Genomic DNA, 20,433 nt, shown 5'->3' with positions numbered 1-20,433 from the left:
ATCCAGAACAACACTTAAAGTGGAGTTCTACCCACTTTGGGAAGTGGTCTTAAACAAAAGACGACCTCTCCACCCCTCATTTTTGGATAGTAAAAAAATTTGGACCTGAGATGTGGACCTTGGAATGTAGGCTTCATTCCATCTGAAGCTCTACAAGGCTCCAGGATCTAGATACCAGTTAAGATGTGGACTGAGGAATGAAGGAGACTTCATCCCCTTTGAAGCTCTACAAAGTGGAGATCCAGATACCAGGTAAGATATGGACTTAGAAATAGAGGCTTCCTGTCATCCAAAGCTCTACAAAGTCTCCAGGATCTAGATGACAGGTAAGATGTGAACCTAGAAATGGCGGCTTCTTGCCATCCAAAGCTCTACAAAGCCTCCAGGATCCAGAACAAAATTCACAGGACATAGTGACTATGTGTCACAGAATCCAAGGAGTAAATGTGCGGGAATTTTCACGAAGTACATTTACAAACTTCAAGATGGTTCAGATTATTAGGATTAGGCTAAAAATGGTTGAAATACAATGTGGAAATGAATATATGATTTTACATTTTGACCATAGGGACGCTTTAATGACTTCTAGCTGCTGCAGCTGGAGGCCCACGCAGCTGGGAAACAATAGCCGGCCATTTCATTTGCCTGTTCAGTAAACTGTGAACAGCTTAGCTTTGGTCAAACTCATGATCAACCCAAACCCAAAGGTCTTCCCTAGTTACCAGGTAAGATGTTTACCTAGGAATGGAGGCTTCTTTCCATCCAAAGCTCTACAAAACATCCAGGATCTAGATACCAGCTAAGATGTTGACCCAAAAATGCATGCTTCATATCAAGTCTCCAGGATCTAGATTCCAGGTAAGATATGGACCTAAGAATGGAGGCTTCAGCTTATCTGAAGCTCTACAAAGCCTCTAGGATCTAGATCACAGCTAAAACATAGACCTAGGCAAGGATGATTCATCCCATCATCTCATCCAAAGCTCTACAAAGCCTTCAAGATCTAGATACCAGGTGAGATGTGGACCTAGGAATGGCAGCTTCCTCCCATTCAGAGCTCTAAAAAGATACCATTTAAGATAAAGCTTTAGCCTATCTGAAGCTCAACAAAGCCTTCAGGATCTAGATACCAGCTAATATGTGGATCTAGAAATATATGCTTCTGTCACGTACCTGGTTGGAGAGCCCAAGTGTGCAGGGAGCGGCGCCTCGTAAGCCCCGGCTCGAGAGCCCCTGGAGATGGGAACAGGGATTCAGGAGTCCGGAGGGCACAAGTGCCAAACTGGTCAGCTGGTGGAAGAGACCGGAGCAGATGGTGGGCTGGAGCGGAAGGTGCAACCAGCGCAGGATGCTGGACAGGAACTGCTGGACGGCTGGCACAGGCGAACAGGCAGGAGCTGCGGAAGTAGTAGTCAGAGCAGGTCCGTAGGCAGACTGGCAGAAGTAGTCAGGAACGAGCTGGGTCGGCAACAATCGGGCAGCAGAGGTACAAGGCAGAAGGCAGAAGCGTGGTCAATCAGGCAAAGGGTCGGAGGCAGGCGGCAAACAGGCAAAGTCCAGGAACAGGCCGGGTACAGAATCAGGAACAAACACACAGGAACAGATTAGCAGGAGTCACGGGAACGCTGCAGACGGGACAGCACAGAGGAGCAGGAGCAGGTCCCTTAAGTAGGCAACTGGGCGCCAAGAACGGTCGCACGGTACGTCTACGTACCCCCGCGGGTGACCGTGCTCCCGTTCGTGACCCCGCGTACCCGCGTACGCCCGTTCAGCTCGTCGCGCACCCGCGTGCGCCCGCTCGTGTCAACGCGCACCCGCGTGCGCCTGTTGGGGACTATGTGCACTCGCGTGCGTTCGTTAGCGCCAACCCGCGTCCGAAGGCACCGACGATCCCCTCGTACCGGGAACCTGCGGGTAAGTCTTGCTTGGGTGACCGGGGTGGTGGAACGACCGTGACATTGCCCCCCCCCAAGGGGCAACCTCCGGATGCCCAACTGTGCCATCTTATCCGGGTGAGTTCTTTTGAAGGCATGGATTAGTCTTTCGGCATGCAGGTTGGACTCCGGTTCCCATGAATTCTCCTCAGGGCCATATCCCCTCCATTTAACCAGAAACTGGGTTTGGTTACGTCTCCTCCTGCAATCCAAGATAGCTTCAACCTCAAATTCCAATTCCCCATCAATCATCACGGGTTCTGGGGGGTTGGTACTCCGGTCGGCAAAGGGGTCCGGAACCGCAGGCTTGAGCAATGAAACATGAAAAACCGGGTGGATCCGGAATGACCCCGGGAGTTTCAGCTCAAAGGCTACTTCATTTAGTTTCCTCAGAATGGGGAATGGATCCACAAACTTCGGACCCAGCTTCCTGGAAGGGCAGGCCAACTTCAAGTTTAACGTAGACAGCCAGACCTGGTCCCCGACCTGGAGGTTAAGTTCGCCCCTTCTTTTCCTATCGAAGACTTCCTTATAGTGTTCCTGGGTTTTAGCCAGCGTTTCCTGAAGGATCCTGTTATTATTCCTGAAGAAGTTAAGGTCCTCCTGGACCGCCGGTACTGAACACTCAGGAAGATTACCGGGCAGAAAAAGTGGGTGGAAACCGAAGTTTGCAAAGAAGGGGGACTGCTTGGTGGCCGAATGGACGGAATTATTATATGCAAATTCCGCTAAAGGTAGAAGCGATACCCAATCGTCCTGGGAGAAGGAAGAGAAGCAACGCAGATACTGCTCCAGCGTTTGGTTGGTTCTCTCGGTCTGGCCGTTAGTTTGAGGGTGGTAGGCCGAAGATAGGCGAAGCTCAATTTTCAGGGCCCCACAGAGAGCCTTCCAAAACCTGGACGTGAATTGAACTCCCCTGTCAGAGGTGATGTCAGCAAGAATGCCGTGGAGCCTTACTACTTCTTTAATAAAAGTCCTGGCCATCTCTGTGGCCGATGGAGTCCCCTTCATGGGTAAGAAGTGGGCCATTTTAGTAAATCTGTCCACCACCACCAGAATCGAGGAAAAGTCTTCAGAGGGGGGCAGTTCCACAATAAAATCCATGGATATCATCTTCCACGGCCTATCCGGGATGGGTAATGGCCTCAGCAAGCCCCAAACCTTCGACTTACTCCCCTTATTCCTAATGCAGGTGGTACACGCTTCTACATATTCCCTGCAGTGTTTCTTCATCTGGGGCCACCAAAACGTGCGTTGAAGTAAGTCTAAGGTTTTGAATGCCCCAAAGTGACCGGCCAATGGGTGGTCGTGGCAGGAGCTGAGGACCGCAGTACGTAACCCCTGGGGGACAAAGATTCTATCCTGGTGCCAGAGAAGACCATCCTTGGAGGTTAAAGAGGTGTCAGAAGATAGAGCCGGAACACTGGAGGCCTGTTTAATTCGTGACAAGAGATCTTCTTGGAGCAGGAGAAAGTTCCCTGGGGGAAGAATGGTGTCTGGCGTAGGAGATAACACTGGCTCATTGTACATCCGGGAAAGAGCATCGGGCTTCACGTTCTTCGACCCGGGCCTGTACGTGATATGGAACACGAACCTGGAAAAGAAAAGTGCCCACCGGGCCTGTCTTGGCTTCAGTCGTTTGGCAGATTTAAGATACTCCAGGTTCTTGTGGTCCGTATAAACCAGGATCGGGTGGGAAGCACCTTCAAGGAGGTAGCGCCATTCCTCCAACGCCGCCTTGATTGCCAGTAATTCCCGGTCTCCGACGTCGTAGTTCCGCTCAGCTTCTGAGAGCTTACGGGAGAAAAAGGCCACTGGGTACAAAAGTGACTTAGGCCCCTGTCTCTGGGATAATACCGCCCCAACGGCTACTTCCGAGGCATCTACCTCCAGGATATAGGGCAGCGTGGCGTCGGGGTGTCTCAGGATCGAAGCTGAAACAAATAGTTTCTTCAGGGTTTCAAAGGCTTCTTGCGCCTTGGGAGTCCACAGGAATCTTTGACCCTGTTTGGTCAGCTCCGTGATGGGGGAGATAATGGATGAAAATCCTCTGATAAACTTTCTATAGAAATTGGCAAATCCCACGAACCGTTGGACCCCTTTCCGGTCCGAGGGAGCAGGCCAGTCTAGGATGGCTGAGACTTTCTGGGGATCCATTTCTATTCCTTTTACGGAAATGATCAAGCCCAAGAATTGAATGCTCTGTTGCTCGAAGACGCACTTCTCTGGTTTGGCGTACAGGCCATGGAGACGGAGACGAGCCAGGACAATCTTCACATGCTCCCGGTGTTCGGCTAAGGAGGAAGAAAAGATTAGTATATCGTCAAGGTATATAACAACAAACAGGTCTAAGTACTCTCTGAAGACATCGTTGACGAAATGCTGGAATGTAGCAGGGGCATTACAGAGTCCAAAGGGCATGACGAGATACTCATAATGCCCGAAGCGGGTACGAAAGGCGGTCTTCCACTCATCGCCTTTGCGGATACGGACCAGGTTGTAGGCGCCCCGCAGATCCAGCTTGGAGAACACCCTAGCCGACCCCAGTCTCTGGAACAATTCAGGTACCAACGGTAGAGGATAGCGGTTTTTCACAGTAACCTTATTGAGTGCCCGGTAGTCTACACATGGTCGTAGGGAGTGATCCTTCTTCTGGACGAAGAAAATCCCTGCACCTGCCGGGGAAGTGGAAGGTTGGATAAAGCCCTTCTTTAAATTATCATCCAGGTAGGTCTTTAGAGCTCCCAGCTCGGTCTCGGATAAGGGAAAGATTCTCCCGAAGGGAATCTCCGCTCCCGGAAGCAAGTCTATCGGGCAATCATATAGTCTGTGGGGAGGTAGAGTCTCTGCGCCCTTCTTACTAAAAACATCCAAAAATTGGTGATAGACTTCGGGCACTGCCAGTCGGGTTTCGGTGTCTGTCTCCAAGCAGAGCAGGGAAGGAGGGTCCGTCTTGATGGCTGGAAGGCAATACTGATGACAATAGGCAGATGGGAACTCGATCTTTCCAGTGAACCAGTTTATCAGGGGATTGTGGGCCTTCAACCAGGGTATGCCAAGAATTATGGGAAAGAGAGGAGACTTGATAATGTCCAGACACAGGTGCTCTTGGTGGTCCCCCGTGATGGTGACAAGAAGGGGAGATGTTTCCTGGGTTACAGGTCCGGATCTCAGAGAGGAACCGTCGGCCAAATAGATTGGAAGTTCCTTGGCCCTGGGCCGAAGGGGAATGTTGTTCCTCAGGGCGAAGGATAGGTCCATAAAACCGCTACAGGCCCCAGAGTCAATGATCGCGTTGACGCGGATAGTCTTGCCGGAGAACTGTAAAAGAAGAGGCACAGCCAGGTGAGAGATGGTACTGGTACTAGGCGGAGTAGGAGGAGAGGCGGGTGGTATAAGCAGGCACTTACGCGACTTGGCGGGGCAAGTGCGAACATAATGTCCAGATCCTCCGCAGTAGAGGCACAGGTTACCAGATCTTCGGCGTTGGCGCTCTTCGGGGGTCAAAGGTGAACGTAGTAATCCCAGCTGCATGGGTTCCGATAAATCCGGAGAAGAAGGACCAGGAAGAACCGGTGGATTGGCACTTGGAACCCGTGGCATCATCCAGACTGGGCGAGAGGTGGAAGAAGAGCGCTCCAGACGACGCTCTCTTAACCGCCTATCGATCTGGACAGAGAGGTCGATGAGCGCTTCCAGGGTCTCAGGAGTTCCTACACGGGCCAGTTCGTCCTTCAAAGCCTCCGAGAGTCCCATGCGGAACTGGTAACGGAGAGCTGAGCTGTTCCACTCTGTGTCGGCGCTCCAGCGCCTGAACTCAGACACGTAGTCCTCTACTGGCCTGCGACCTTGCTGGAGTGCATGCAAAGCCGCTTCTGCGGTGGCTGCGAGCTGGGGGTCCTCATAAAGACGAGACATGGCTTGGAAGAAGACATCTAAGGAGTCCAGACAGGGGTCTTTTCGTTCAAGGAGGCGATGTGCCCAGGCCTGGGGTTCGTCGGTAAGTAAGGAGATAACGAACCCTACTTTCGTAGCCTCAAGAGAAAAGGTCCGGGGTTGAAGGGCGAAGAAGAGCTCGCAGGAATTCCGGAAGGCCCTAAACTTATTCCGGTTACCGGAAAAACGGTCTGGTGTAGGGACCCTTGGCTCTGGCGGCAACATGACCACTGAAGGGGGACCTGGGGATCCGGAGGCAACTGGAGCTGCGGCAGATAGGGCTTGAACCCGTTCCTCCAAACGACCATAACCCTCTTGCAGGTTCTTCACGGCCTGGGTGAGGCCGGCTAGATGGTGGCACAGTTCATCCATCGGAGACGCTCCCTGCGAGGGCTCGGACATGGCTGTCCCGTACTGTCACGTACCTGGTTGGAGAGCCCAAGCGTGCAGGGAGCGGCGCCTCGTAAGCCCCGGCTCGAGAGCCCCTGGAGATGGGAACAGGGATTCAGGAGTCCGGAGGGCACAAGTGCCAAACTGGTCAGCTGGTGGAAGAGACCGGAGCAGATGGTGGGCTGGAGCGGAAGGTGCAACCAGCGCAGGATGCTGGACAGGAACTGCTGGACGGCTGGCACAGGCGAACAGGCAGGAGCTGCGGAAGTAGTAGTCAGAGCAGGTCCGTAGGCAGACTGGCAGAAGTAGTCAGGAACGAGCTGGGTCGGCAACAATCGGGCAGCAGAGGTACAAGGCAGAAGGCAGAAGCGTGGTCAATCAGGCAAAGGGTCGGAGGCAGGCGGCAAACAGGCAAAGTCCAGGAACAGGCCGGGTACAGAATCAGGAACAAACACACAGGAACAGATTAGCAGGAGTCACGGGAACGCTGCAGACGGGACAGCACAGAGGAGCAGGAGCAGGTCCCTTAAGTAGGCAACTGGGCGCCAAGAACGGTCGCACGGTACGTCTACGTACCCCCGCGGGTGACCGTGCTCCCGTTCGTGACCCCGCGTACCCGCGTACGCCCGTTCAGCTCGTCGCGCACCCGCGTGCGCCCGCTCGTGTCAACGCGCACCCGCGTGCGCCTGTTGGGGACTATGTGCACTCGCGTGCGTTCGTTAGCGCCAACCCGCGTCCGAAGGCACCGACGATCCCCTCGTACCGGGAACCTGCGGGTAAGTCTTGCTTGGGTGACCGGGGTGGTGGAACGACCGTGACATTGCCCCCCCCCAAGGGGCAACCTCCGGATGCCCAACTGTGCCATCTTATCCGGGTGAGTTCTTTTGAAGGCATGGATTAGTCTTTCGGCATGCAGGTTGGACTCCGGTTCCCATGAATTCTCCTCAGGGCCATATCCCCTCCATTTAACCAGAAACTGGGTTTGGTTACGTCTCCTCCTGCAATCCAAGATAGCTTCAACCTCAAATTCCAATTCCCCATCAATCATCACGGGTTCTGGGGGGTTGGTACTCCGGTCGGCAAAGGGGTCCGGAACCGCAGGCTTGAGCAATGAAACATGAAAAACCGGGTGGATCCGGAATGACCCCGGGAGTTTCAGCTCAAAGGCTACTTCATTTAGTTTCCTCAGAATGGGGAATGGATCCACAAACTTCGGACCCAGCTTCCTGGAAGGGCAGGCCAACTTCAAGTTTAACGTAGACAGCCAGACCTGGTCCCCGACCTGGAGGTTAAGTTCGCCCCTTCTTTTCCTATCGAAGACTTCCTTATAGTGTTCCTGGGTTTTAGCCAGCGTTTCCTGAAGGATCCTGTTATTATTCCTGAAGAAGTTAAGGTCCTCCTGGACCGCCGGTACTGAACACTCAGGAAGATTACCGGGCAGAAAAAGTGGGTGGAAACCGAAGTTTGCAAAGAAGGGGGACTGCTTGGTGGCCGAATGGACGGAATTATTATATGCAAATTCCGCTAAAGGTAGAAGCGATACCCAATCGTCCTGGGAGAAGGAAGAGAAGCAACGCAGATACTGCTCCAGCGTTTGGTTGGTTCTCTCGGTCTGGCCGTTAGTTTGAGGGTGGTAGGCCGAAGATAGGCGAAGCTCAATTTTCAGGGCCCCACAGAGAGCCTTCCAAAACCTGGACGTGAATTGAACTCCCCTGTCAGAGGTGATGTCAGCAAGAATGCCGTGGAGCCTTACTACTTCTTTAATAAAAGTCCTGGCCATCTCTGTGGCCGATGGAGTCCCCTTCATGGGTAAGAAGTGGGCCATTTTAGTAAATCTGTCCACCACCACCAGAATCGAGGAAAAGTCTTCAGAGGGGGGCAGTTCCACAATAAAATCCATGGATATCATCTTCCACGGCCTATCCGGGATGGGTAATGGCCTCAGCAAGCCCCAAACCTTCGACTTACTCCCCTTATTCCTAATGCAGGTGGTACACGCTTCTACATATTCCCTGCAGTGTTTCTTCATCTGGGGCCACCAAAACGTGCGTTGAAGTAAGTCTAAGGTTTTGAATGCCCCAAAGTGACCGGCCAATGGGTGGTCGTGGCAGGAGCTGAGGACCGCAGTACGTAACCCCTGGGGGACAAAGATTCTATCCTGGTGCCAGAGAAGACCATCCTTGGAGGTTAAAGAGGTGTCAGAAGATAGAGCCGGAACACTGGAGGCCTGTTTAATTCGTGACAAGAGATCTTCTTGGAGCAGGAGAAAGTTCCCTGGGGGAAGAATGGTGTCTGGCGTAGGAGATAACACTGGCTCATTGTACATCCGGGAAAGAGCATCGGGCTTCACGTTCTTCGACCCGGGCCTGTACGTGATATGGAACACGAACCTGGAAAAGAAAAGTGCCCACCGGGCCTGTCTTGGCTTCAGTCGTTTGGCAGATTTAAGATACTCCAGGTTCTTGTGGTCCGTATAAACCAGGATCGGGTGGGAAGCACCTTCAAGGAGGTAGCGCCATTCCTCCAACGCCGCCTTGATTGCCAGTAATTCCCGGTCTCCGACGTCGTAGTTCCGCTCAGCTTCTGAGAGCTTACGGGAGAAAAAGGCCACTGGGTACAAAAGTGACTTAGGCCCCTGTCTCTGGGATAATACCGCCCCAACGGCTACTTCCGAGGCATCTACCTCCAGGATATAGGGCAGCGTGGCGTCGGGGTGTCTCAGGATCGAAGCTGAAACAAATAGTTTCTTCAGGGTTTCAAAGGCTTCTTGCGCCTTGGGAGTCCACAGGAATCTTTGACCCTGTTTGGTCAGCTCCGTGATGGGGGAGATAATGGATGAAAATCCTCTGATAAACTTTCTATAGAAATTGGCAAATTCCACGAACCGTTGGACCCCTTTCCGGTCCGAGGGAGCAGGCCAGTCTAGGATGGCTGAGACTTTCTGGGGATCCATTTCTATTCCTTTTACGGAAATGATCAAGCCCAAGAATTGAATGCTCTGTTGCTCGAAGACGCACTTCTCTGGTTTGGCGTACAGGCCATGGAGACGGAGACGAGCCAGGACAATCTTCACATGCTCCCGGTGTTCGGCTAAGGAGGAAGAAAAGATTAGTATATCGTCAAGGTATATAACAACAAACAGGTCTAAGTACTCTCTGAAGACATCGTTGACGAAATGCTGGAATGTAGCAGGGGCATTACAGAGTCCAAAGGGCATGACGAGATACTCATAATGCCCGAAGCGGGTACGAAAGGCGGTCTTCCACTCATCGCCTTTGCGGATACGGACCAGGTTGTAGGCGCCCCGCAGATCCAGCTTGGAGAACACCCTAGCCGACCCCAGTCTCTGGAACAATTCAGGTACCAACGGTAGAGGATAGCGGTTTTTCACAGTAACCTTATTGAGTGCCCGGTAGTCTACACATGGTCGTAGGGAGTGATCCTTCTTCTGGACGAAGAAAATCCCTGCACCTGCCGGGGAAGTGGAAGGTTGGATAAAGCCCTTCTTTAAATTATCATCCAGGTAGGTCTTTAGAGCTCCCAGCTCGGTCTCGGATAAGGGAAAGATTCTCCCGAAGGGAATCTCCGCTCCCGGAAGCAAGTCTATCGGGCAATCATATAGTCTGTGGGGAGGTAGAGTCTCTGCGCCCTTCTTACTAAAAACATCCAAAAATTGGTGATAGACTTCGGGCACTGCCAGTCGGGTTTCGGTGTCTGTCTCCAAGCAGAGCAGGGAAGGAGGGTCCGTCTTGATGGCTGGAAGGCAATACTGATGACAATAGGCAGATGGGAACTCGATCTTTCCAGTGAACCAGTTTATCAGGGGATTGTGGGCCTTCAACCAGGGTATGCCAAGAATTATGGGAAAGAGAGGAGACTTGATAATGTCCAGACACAGGTGCTCTTGGTGGTCCCCCGTGATGGTGACAAGAAGGGGAGATGTTTCCTGGGTTACAGGTCCGGATCTCAGAGAGGAACCGTCGGCCAAATAGATTGGAAGTTCCTTGGCCCTGGGCCGAAGGGGAATGTTGTTCCTCAGGGCGAAGGATAGGTCCATAAAACCGCTACAGGCCCCAGAGTCAATGATCGCGTTGACGCGGATAGTCTTGCCGGAGAACTGTAAAAGAAGAGGCACAGCCAGGTGAGAGATGGTACTGGTACTAGGCGGAGTAGGAGGAGAGGCGGGTGGTATAAGCAGGCACTTACGCGACTTGGCGGGGCAAGTGCGAACATAATGTCCAGATCCTCCGCAGTAGAGGCACAGGTTACCAGATCTTCGGCGTTGGCGCTCTTCGGGGGTCAAAGGTGAACGTAGTAATCCCAGCTGCATGGGTTCCGATAAATCCGGAGAAGAAGGACCAGGAAGAACCGGTGGATTGGCACTTGGAACCCGTGGCATCATCCAGACTGGGCGAGAGGTGGAAGAAGAGCGCTCCAGACGACGCTCTCTTAACCGCCTATCGATCTGGACAGAGAGGTCGATGAGCGCTTCCAGGGTCTCAGGAGTTCCTACACGGGCCAGTTCGTCCTTCAAAGCCTCCGAGAGTCCCATGCGGAACTGGTAACGGAGAGCTGAGCTGTTCCACTCTGTGTCGGCGCTCCAGCGCCTGAACTCAGACACGTAGTCCTCTACTGGCCTGCGACCTTGCTGGAGTGCATGCAAAGCCGCTTCTGCGGTGGCTGCGAGCTGGGGGTCCTCATAAAGACGAGACATGGCTTGGAAGAAGACATCTAAGGAGTCCAGACAGGGGTCTTTTCGTTCAAGGAGGCGATGTGCCCAGGCCTGGGGTTCGTCGGTAAGTAAGGAGATAACGAACCCTACTTTCGTAGCCTCAAGAGAAAAGGTCCGGGGTTGAAGGGCGAAGAAGAGCTCGCAGGAATTCCGGAAGGCCCTAAACTTATTCCGGTTACCGGAAAAACGGTCTGGTGTAGGGACCCTTGGCTCTGGCGGCAACATGACCACTGAAGGGGGACCTGGGGATCCGGAGGCAACTGGAGCTGCGGCAGATAGGGCTTGAACCCGTTCCTCCAAACGACCATAACCCTCTTGCAGGTTCTTCACGGCCTGGGTGAGGCCGGCTAGATGGTGGCACAGTTCATCCATCGGAGACGCTCCCTGCGAGGGCTCGGACATGGCTGTCCCGTACTGTCACGTACCTGGTTGGAGAGCCCAAGCGTGCAGGGAGCGGCGCCTCGTAAGCCCCGGCTCGAGAGCCCCTGGAGATGGGAACAGGGATTCAGGAGTCCGGAGGGCACAAGTGCCAAACTGGTCGGCTGGTGGAAGAGACCGGAGCAGATGGTGGGCTGGAGCGGAAGGTGCAACCAGCGCAGGATGCTGGACAGGAACTGCTGGACGGCTGGCACAGGCGAACAGGCAGGAGCTGCGGAAGTAGTAGTCAGAGCAGGTCCGTAGGCAGACTGGCAGAAGTAGTCAGGAACGAGCTGGGTCGGCAACAATCGGGCAGCAGAGGTACAAGGCAGAAGGCAGAAGCGTGGTCAATCAGGCAAAGGGTCGGAGGCAGGCGGCAAACAGGCAAAGTCCAGGAACAGGCCGGGTACAGAATCAGGAACAAACACACAGGAACAGATTAGCAGGAGTCACGGGAACGCTGCAGACGGGACAGCACAGAGGAGCAGGAGCAGGTCCCTTAAGTAGGCAACTGGGCGCCAAGAACGGTCGCACGGTACGTCTACGTACCCCCGCGGGTGACCGTGCTCCCGTTCGTGACCCCGCGTACCCGCGTACGCCCGTTCTGCTTGTCGCGCACCCGCGTGCGCCCGCTCGTGTCAACGCGCACCCGCGTGCGCCTGTTGGGGACTATGTGCACTCGCGTGCGTTCGTTAGCGCCAACCCGCGTCCGAAGGCACCGACGATCCCCTCGTACCGGGAACCTGCGTGTAAGTCTTGCTTGGGTGACCGGGGTGGTGGAACGACCGTGACAGCTTCATCCCATGCAAAGCTCTACAAAGCCACCAGGAGCTAGATACCAGGTGAGATGTGGACATAGGAATGGGGACTTTGTCTTCTCTGATGTTCTACAAAGTCTCTGGGATCTAGATACCAGATAAGTTGTGGACCTAGGAAAGGAGGTTTCCTCCCATCTAGAGCTGTACAAAGCCTCCAGGATCTAGATACCAGGTAAGATGTGGACCCAAGAATGGAGACTTCATCACATCTGAAGCTTTACAAAGTCTCATGGCTCTAGATACCAGATAAGATGTGGATCTAGGAATGGAGACTTCATCCCATCCAAAGCCCTACAAAGCCTCCAGGATCTAGATACCAGATGTGGACTGAGAAATGGTGGCTTCATCCTATCTGAAGCTCCACAAAGCCTCCAGGATCCAGATACCAGGTAAGATATGGACCTAGGAATGGAGGCTTCATCCCATCCAAAGCACTACAAAGTCTCCAGGATCTATATACCAGGTGAGATGTGGACAGAGGAATGGAGGCTTCATCCCATCTGAAGCTCCACAAAGCCTCCGTGATCCAGATACCAGGTAAGATATGGACCTAGTAATAGAGGCTTCCTGCCATCCAAAGTTTTACAAAGCCACCAGGATCTAGATACCAGTAAGATGTAGACCCAGCAATACAGGCTTCATCCCATTCCAATGCTAGTCTCCAGAATCCAGAACAAAACTTAAAGTGGCGTTCCACCCACTTTTCAGAGGTAGTCTTAAACAAAAGACAACTCCTTATTTTTGGATAGTAAAAAATAAAAAATTTTCTTTTATACTACCTTTTTATGAAGTACAGCCTGTACTTCCGATCCATCCGGATCCTCTTGTACAGTGAGCCCCCGCTGTCTTCTGGGACCTGTGTGTGTCCCAGAAGACAGCTGGCCATTCATTCACAAAGTTCCCCCGCAACTTGTGCATGCGCAGTAGGAAATGGGCAGTGAAGTCACAAGGCGCCACTGTCGGTTTCCCTTAATTAGAATGGTGGTGCCTGCACCCGATCCGATAGTCAGATCGGACTCGGGGGCCAAAGTCGCAGGCTCCCTGGACAGGTAAGTGTCCCTATTAAAAGTCAACAGCTAAAGTGTTTGTAGCTGCTGACTTCTAAAAAAAAAAGAATTTGCGGGTGGAACACTGCTTTAGGATTCTGGGAAAACCAAAAGTTTGTGTTCTTCTTGTAAAAAAAAAAAAAAAGTTTGTGTTCTTCAGATTAGTCATCAACCCTGGGTCCCCTCAATCTGAAGAACTTAGGTTACCCATGTGAACTGCCTATGATCCTACCCACCAAGACACAACTTCTATACAGAGTATGAGGTTGCCTTTTCTGAATTGTGTGAGCTGCATTCCAGACATAGAATGCCTGGCACTCTTCTCCTCCTGCCACGCCAGTAACACTGTATCTGCTTCTACATATCACAGCCGGTACTGACGCAATGCCACACAGTTTTGTCTGCTCTCTTATCAAGGTCGCTGGTTTAACCGCATCCTACCTGGCCAAAAGCCACAAACGGATGGCGAAACCACACCACGATATCTCAGAAAGGACACCAGAGTCCGTTGGGAGGCGGATGTCCCTGCAAGCACCATCACCATTCAGATTGTGTTATCTTTTAGTTGCTGACAGTGACGTGACCTGAAGTTTTATTGATACTGTTGCAAAAAAGCCACCGGGTGTATCATAAGATTACAATGGGATTTTGTATACCAAAATGCCATTAAATACAAGGCTGGAGCAAACATATAATAAAACAAATAAACACAGGGCCTCTATGACAGGATGGAAAGAGAAGCCAGGAAACCCCTTCCCAGCTGCCCCAGCGCCCCTTTAAAAAGTTTTGGTTCCATCGGCTACTGATCTTTACACTCAGTTCACACTATGAACCACATGTGAATTGCACAGGAACCGCCACCGCATTCCTGTGAAATTCACATGTGATTCAGTGTGATGCAATTTTAGCCCATTCATTTTTTTGGGCATCTTTTTTGAGCTGTACCGCAACCAGATCGCATGGCCGTTTTGTACCATGCGATCCAGTGCAGGCAAATGCACTTCTTTTGCAACCTGCTTTTGGGGTGTCATTAACTTTGTACTGACACCTGCAGCAGATCGCAAGGGCAGTGCAATTTGCATGTAGTGCAGGAAACACCAAAGATCGTTGGGTTTCTACACTGCATAAGTTTGAACCTAGCCTTAGGGGCAGTACACACCTGAATAGCACAGGAACACGGACTGCGGACTCCTGTGCAATTCCATGCAGTGTGATATTCAGGCCATTCATTCACCTCCACCCCAAACTCGCACATCCATGCTTTTAAGGACCCTGCTGTGTGCACTTGAGTGCAGTCATGTTGGAACAGGAAGGGACCATCCCCAAACTGTTCCCACAAAGTTGGGAGCATGAAATTGTCCAAAATGTCTTGGTATGTTGATGCCCTAAGAGTTCCCTTCACTGGAACTAAGAGGCCAAGCCCAACCCCTGAAAATCAACCCCCCACCATAATCTCTCCTCCACCAAATGATTTGGACCAGTGCACAAAGCAAGGTCCATAAAGACTTGGATGAGCGAGTTTGGGGTGGAGGAACTTGACTGGCCTGCACAGAGTCCTGAACTCAACCCGATAGAACCACTTTGGGATGAATTAGAGCGGAGACTGTGAGCCAGGCCTTCTTGTCCACATCAGTGCCTGACCTCACAAATGCGCTTTTGGAAGAATGGTCAAACATTCCCATAGACACACTCCTAAACCTTGTTGGACGGCCTTCCCAGAAGAGTTAAAGCTGTTATAGCTGCAAAGAGTGACCCAACTCAATATTGAATCCTACGGAATAAGACTGGGATGCCATTAAAGATCATGTGCGTGTAAAGGCAGGTGTCACAATACTTTTGACATTATAGTGTATGTGTTACGTGGGCGGCAACAGGTTTAGTGGATTGGTTATATGTAATTTGGGGCTCATTTACATCAGATGCATTGATCAATGCAGGTCCAACACAAGGAAACAAGAAAACAATAGATGCGTTGCTGTTCGTAGTAAAAAAATGCAGCACAGAGCACCAAAATGCGCTACAACGCTCATAAACGCATTACAATGTGCTGCTGTGCATAGAGTTCAATGAGAATGTGAAAGATAGTTTTAAAAGTAGCACCCTCCTAGGTAGGTGCTTGAAGAGAGTATAGTTTTTGGTCTTTCTGCTTAGCAGGAAGATGGTCAGGTAAAACTTAAGAGTGCTCTCTGCCTACCAGGGAGCAGGATCTATTGGTTAGGTCTGCTCAATGTACTCAGGTGCAGCTCAGCTTGTTCTGACTGCCCCCCACTGGTCCAATAGGGAGGCATATTGGACAGTGGGAGAGGACCTGACAAGTAAGTGCACAGTTGAGTGAGGGCCGCCCCCTTCAGCTAGAGAAGTCAGTGGATAGGTGTCAGTAAAGGGGATGCTAGAGCACAGAGTGTCCTGAAGATAATATGCATCAAGTCTGCTGCTAGTGAGAAGAAGACTTACCCCTTCCATACATGTGGCTGTATGGTTAAAGCAGTGTGACTGCTTCCTCCAGTAATCCAGTGAGGTCAAGTGAGAGTTGTTCTTATCTATTATAGCACCCTGATGTTTAGGCAGGGTTGCTAGTAAGTTTACCTGTCAGGCAGAGTTACCTTGGTCAACTGATAGGGGATCAATTTAGGGCTGTAACTAACGATTATTTTCATAATCGATTAATCGGCCGATTATTTTTTCGATTAATCGGATAAAATCATAAAAAAACGGGGAGCTATTCATCCCGTGAACACCAATGACAGGGCGCTATTCCTCCCAGGGACACCAATGCCGGGAAGTTCTTCCTCCTGGGGACACCAATGCCGGGACGTTATTCCTCCCGGGGACACCAATGCCGGGGCATTATTAGTCCCAGGGACACCAGTGCCGGGGCGTTATTCCTCCCGAGGGACACCAGTGCCGGGGCGTTATTCCTCCCGGGGACACCAATGCCGGGGCGTTATTCCTCCCGGGGACACCAATGATGGGGCGCTATTCCTCCCGGGGACACCAATGATGGGGCGTTATTCCTCCTAGGGACACCAATGATGGGGTGCTATTCCTCCTGGGAACACCAATGATGGGGCACTATCCCCCCCAAAAACACCAATGGGGCACTATTCCCCCCCCCTTCCCCTCCCAGAAACACCAATGGGGCACTATGACGAGTCCCCCCTCCCTCCCTCCCAGCAAAACCAATGATGGGGCACTCCCCTCCCCCCCCCCCCAGGAATACTTAGTTTGGACACTGATCAGTGAATGTTGTACTGTGCATGTATGCATGTTTTTACTGTGTAGTGTATTGTACTGTATATAGCTGCTACCTTTTCACAATGTGCAGCTCGGCAGCTCGGCTCTCCTCACAGCTTCTCGCCCTCACCTCTGTTCCATCAAGGCAGCAGCGGGCGGGGCTGAAAAGATCTGGGGGAATGACGTCAGCAAGGAGGAGAGGCGTGTCATGGACGTGCAGCGGCGCGGACGTGCCTGGTCACAGACAGCGACAAAGGATTACACAGGAGGGAAGGATTTTTTTCACGGACGGACAGGAGGAAGGTGCGGACCAACAAATCAATAATGAAAATCGTTGACAAAGATTTTCATTATCGATTATCATTGATAATTGATTAATCGTTTTAGCCCTAGATCAATTGATTCCACCCTAATTCTGGAATTGCTGCACCTCTCTCTTCTGTCACTAGATGACCGGGTATCTGGTGGCATTAGATAAGACAAGGGCATTGCAAGGACAGATTAGGAATAGATGGGGTATCTCAGCCAATGGCCAGGGATCTTCTTGGGTCCCTTGGCCTGCTGGAAGAGCATATTTATTTGGATGTGGTCAGGTGATCAGGGTTCTGTGCCACCTGGATGGCTGTCTGGGTGGAGGTGTGCTGTGCTGCCCGGGCTGCTAGGCCAGAGCCCGAGGTCTATCCCAGGGACATCTGGCTGCTGGGCTGTCTGAGGGCCTATCCAAAAGCAAAAGAACAGCGCAGGGTTGGGACTACGGTTTGCAGTCCAACCAGAAGTGATGGTTCTGCCAGCCAAAGAACCTGACGGAGGTAGAGGGGAAGCTGTCGCCACTAAGGGACCATCCCCCTTGTTACCAGGGACCATTGTCAGTAGCTAAAGCAAGTACCAGAGCAGTATTCTTACCAACCGGGGATGGTGAAGAATTGGGAAACTTCAGCAGGTGTCAAGCCAGGGACCCAGCCAGCGGCGGTGATGCTTGCAGAGCAGCCTTGTGTGTCAAGCCAGGGACTGAGCAGGCCAGTAGGGTGACACTTGAGAAGTATCTTGGATGCCAAGCTAGGGACCAAGCAGGGGTGACACTTGAGGAAGATACAGAGTGAGAAGGTTGGAAGAGCTCAGGAGATCCAGTGGCATTGGATCAGCAAGTCTAGTGGAGACTGGGAGCTCAGTTGAGTGAAGATCTACAATAGGAGATTGTAGAGGAAGTAAAAGAGTACATTGTAACCTTGGTTAGGAACTGTTCAAGATTGTTGCCATAGGAGACAGCGTGTCTACACATGCAGATGTGATGTCCGGCTGGGTGCCTTTCCCTGCATGGCTGTTTCCCTCTAGAAGTCTTGGAGTCTGCCAATTAACATTGCAACTACTAAAGGGTGTCCTGGCCCTAAACCCTCTCTCCCACAGTTCTGTTTAAGAGACAATAAATCTCTTTGCATTCAAGAAGTGTCTGGCGCCCATGAATCTATCTTGCTTCACGCCCACCATGCCTCGTAACCCACTCTACATAGAAGGATGTCATCTCTGGAGGTTTTCATTAGACCAAAGAGGGCCTAGGAATTGGCTACACTATTGTGATAGTTCCAGTTGGAGTATCCCAGTCATCCCTTCTCATATCCAAGTTCCAAATAAAATACAAAAAAACAAATACCCTGGTCTTTTAGTAACAAGCAAGCGGGAGTAAGGGCGTGACAAGAGGGAGCTCCTAGTAATCAAGCGGGAACCCCTAGCAACACTGTGGGAAGCCCTCAGCAACCAAGTGGAAACCCTCAACAACTAGGTGGGAGCCCTCAGCAAACAAGTGGTAACCCTCAGCAACTAAGTGGGGACCCTCAGCAAACAAGTGGGAACTGTTGGCAACCAACTGCAGGTAACCAGAGAGAGGCCAATGAAGTCAACACTCAGCAAGCCCTACAGGGGCGTGCTACAAAAATGAAAAGGAAAGAAAGCACCCCCAACACATACCACCATGTGTGCATTATGCTCACCATAATGCCTCTTTACTGGTGTGACCATACCTGTAAGCTGCATTCACACCTAGGCATTCTGGAAATGGGAGCAGAATCGCTAATTTCTGCCCACGTTTGCCCACGTTTTCAGAATTGCACTAAATACTAAATATGCACAATGCCTTTTAATGACACCCCAAACATGGGTAGCAGTCCTGTGTTTTATCATGCAATGCAGAAAAATGCGCTTGGCTCAGTGCCAAAAAACTGGAGTTACTTTGGCACGTTTGTTGCACATAGGGAAGCCCATTCAAGTGAATGGGCTTCTCCTATGCTGCTACTTTACAAATGCAGAAAAAAAAAAAAGTGAGGTGTCATGCCGGGCAAGCTACTCATCTACTTGGGTTCTGGTAGGGTGGGGCTTTAGGAGTAATCTAATAGGGCTGTTTCAGGGCCAGATGGTAATGTGCACATGAGCAGAGAACCCCCTTCTCCCCGCCACCCATCCACCCCATTATCTTAAGCAATTGGATTTAATGGAAGTCACAGTGGTCAGAGAGTGGTTTCGGTTTTACAAAGGCAGTCAGTTTTGGTGTGAAATTATGGGTGACTGATCTTTTGGTATGGCATCTTCTACTTCATTACGGTCAACTTGGTCATCAGCAGCCACAAAGGATATAAATCCTCTTTATGTGCATCAAATGCCTTTGGAGATTTAAATATTACCATATAACAGTAGCAGTGACATCATCACTGTGCTGTACATAGCCTGCGCAGAGAGCGGAGCTGTGGGAGGGACCCAGCATGCTCCACCCCCTACAGACTGCCTGCAGAAAATGACAGGAAGGGGTGGAGACTAGATCAGACACCCTGCACAAGGAGAGAAAGCAGTAGTGAGAGGAATGGAGGCTTCCTCCCATCCAAAGCTCTACAAAGCCTCCAGGATCTAGATACTAGGTAAGATGTGCACCTAGGAATGGAGGCTTCCTCCCATCCAAAGCCTTCAGTATCTAGATACTAGGTAAGATGTGCACCTAGGAATGGAGGCTTCCTCCCATCCAAAGCTCTACAAAGCCTCCAGGATCTAGATACTAGGTAAGATGTGCACCTAGGAATGGAGGCTTCCTCCCATCCAAAGCTCTACAAAGCCTCCAGGATCTAGATACTAGGTAAGATGTGCACCTAGGAATGGAGGCTTCCTCCCATCCAAAGCCTTCAGTATCTAGATACTAGGTAAGATGTGCACCTAGGAATGGAGGCTTCCTCCCATCCAAAGCTCTACAAAGCCTCCTGGTTCTAGATATTAGGTAAGATGTGGACCTAGGAATAAGCCTCCTTTCCTATCTGAAGCTCTACAAAGTCTCCAGGATCTAGATACCAGGAAAGATGTGAACCTTGCTATAAGGCTTTCTCCCATCCCAAGCTCTACAAAGCCTCCAGGATCTAGAAATCAGGTAAGATCTGCACCTAGGACAAGTGAAGGCGCAATTAACCAAAAAACAATAATCAAAACTTACTTTTATCGGACGTACTACATGCACATAAAAAAAGTTGCATGTGTAACTGCATACATACAGCCTTGAAGAAGGAGCGCGGTCGCCTCTCCATCGTGGCCGGCAGCTTTACATCTAAACGGTGGATGCTTATAGAAAGCGGCTAAAGCTTTCTGTGAATTGGCGGAGGTCATGACCGATCTAAAGTGTCTGGATGGATTTTATTGCTCCTAACTTTCGATGAAAATGTGAGTTTTTTTACCCATAAGCCTAAGCCCTTGTACACACGGTCGGACATTCCGATCGGACCACGTTGTCAGATAATCCGACCGTGTGTGGGCTCCATTGGACTGTTTCCGTCAGAATATCCGACGGACAAAGTTTTAGAGCTGGGCTATAAAACTTTCCGACAACATGATCCGATCGGGCTTTGTCCGATTGTGTGTAGAGAATTCCGATCGGACAAAGTGCCACGCATGCTCAGATC

The 20,433-nt window shown here is 51.3% G+C and overlaps 1 protein-coding gene across 1 annotated transcript; it reads right to left on the bottom strand.

Moving 5' to 3' along the window:
• Positions 1-458: 458 nt before the first annotated feature.
• On the bottom strand, positions 459-20,061 carry LOC143925677 (uncharacterized). Its single transcript, XM_077450140.1, has 4 exons — positions 20,029-20,061; positions 8,572-9,810; positions 3,450-4,688; positions 459-509 (listed from the first exon to the last, which is right to left on the bottom strand). The coding sequence occupies exons 1-4, from the start codon at positions 20,059-20,061 to the stop codon at positions 459-461; spliced, it is 2,562 nt and encodes an 853-aa protein (XP_077306266.1).
• Between the last annotated feature and the right edge of the window lie 372 nt (positions 20,062-20,433).

The sequence above is a fragment of the Lithobates pipiens genome, unplaced genomic scaffold (genome assembly GCF_037356315.1).
Source record: "Lithobates pipiens isolate NorthernLeopardFrog02 unplaced genomic scaffold, aLitPip1_a1.2 Scaffold_22, whole genome shotgun sequence".
NCBI lineage: Eukaryota > Metazoa > Chordata > Amphibia > Anura > Ranidae > Lithobates > Lithobates pipiens.
Note: the sequence above shows the minus strand (reverse complement) of the source record. Positions and strands in the feature narration are given on the sequence as shown.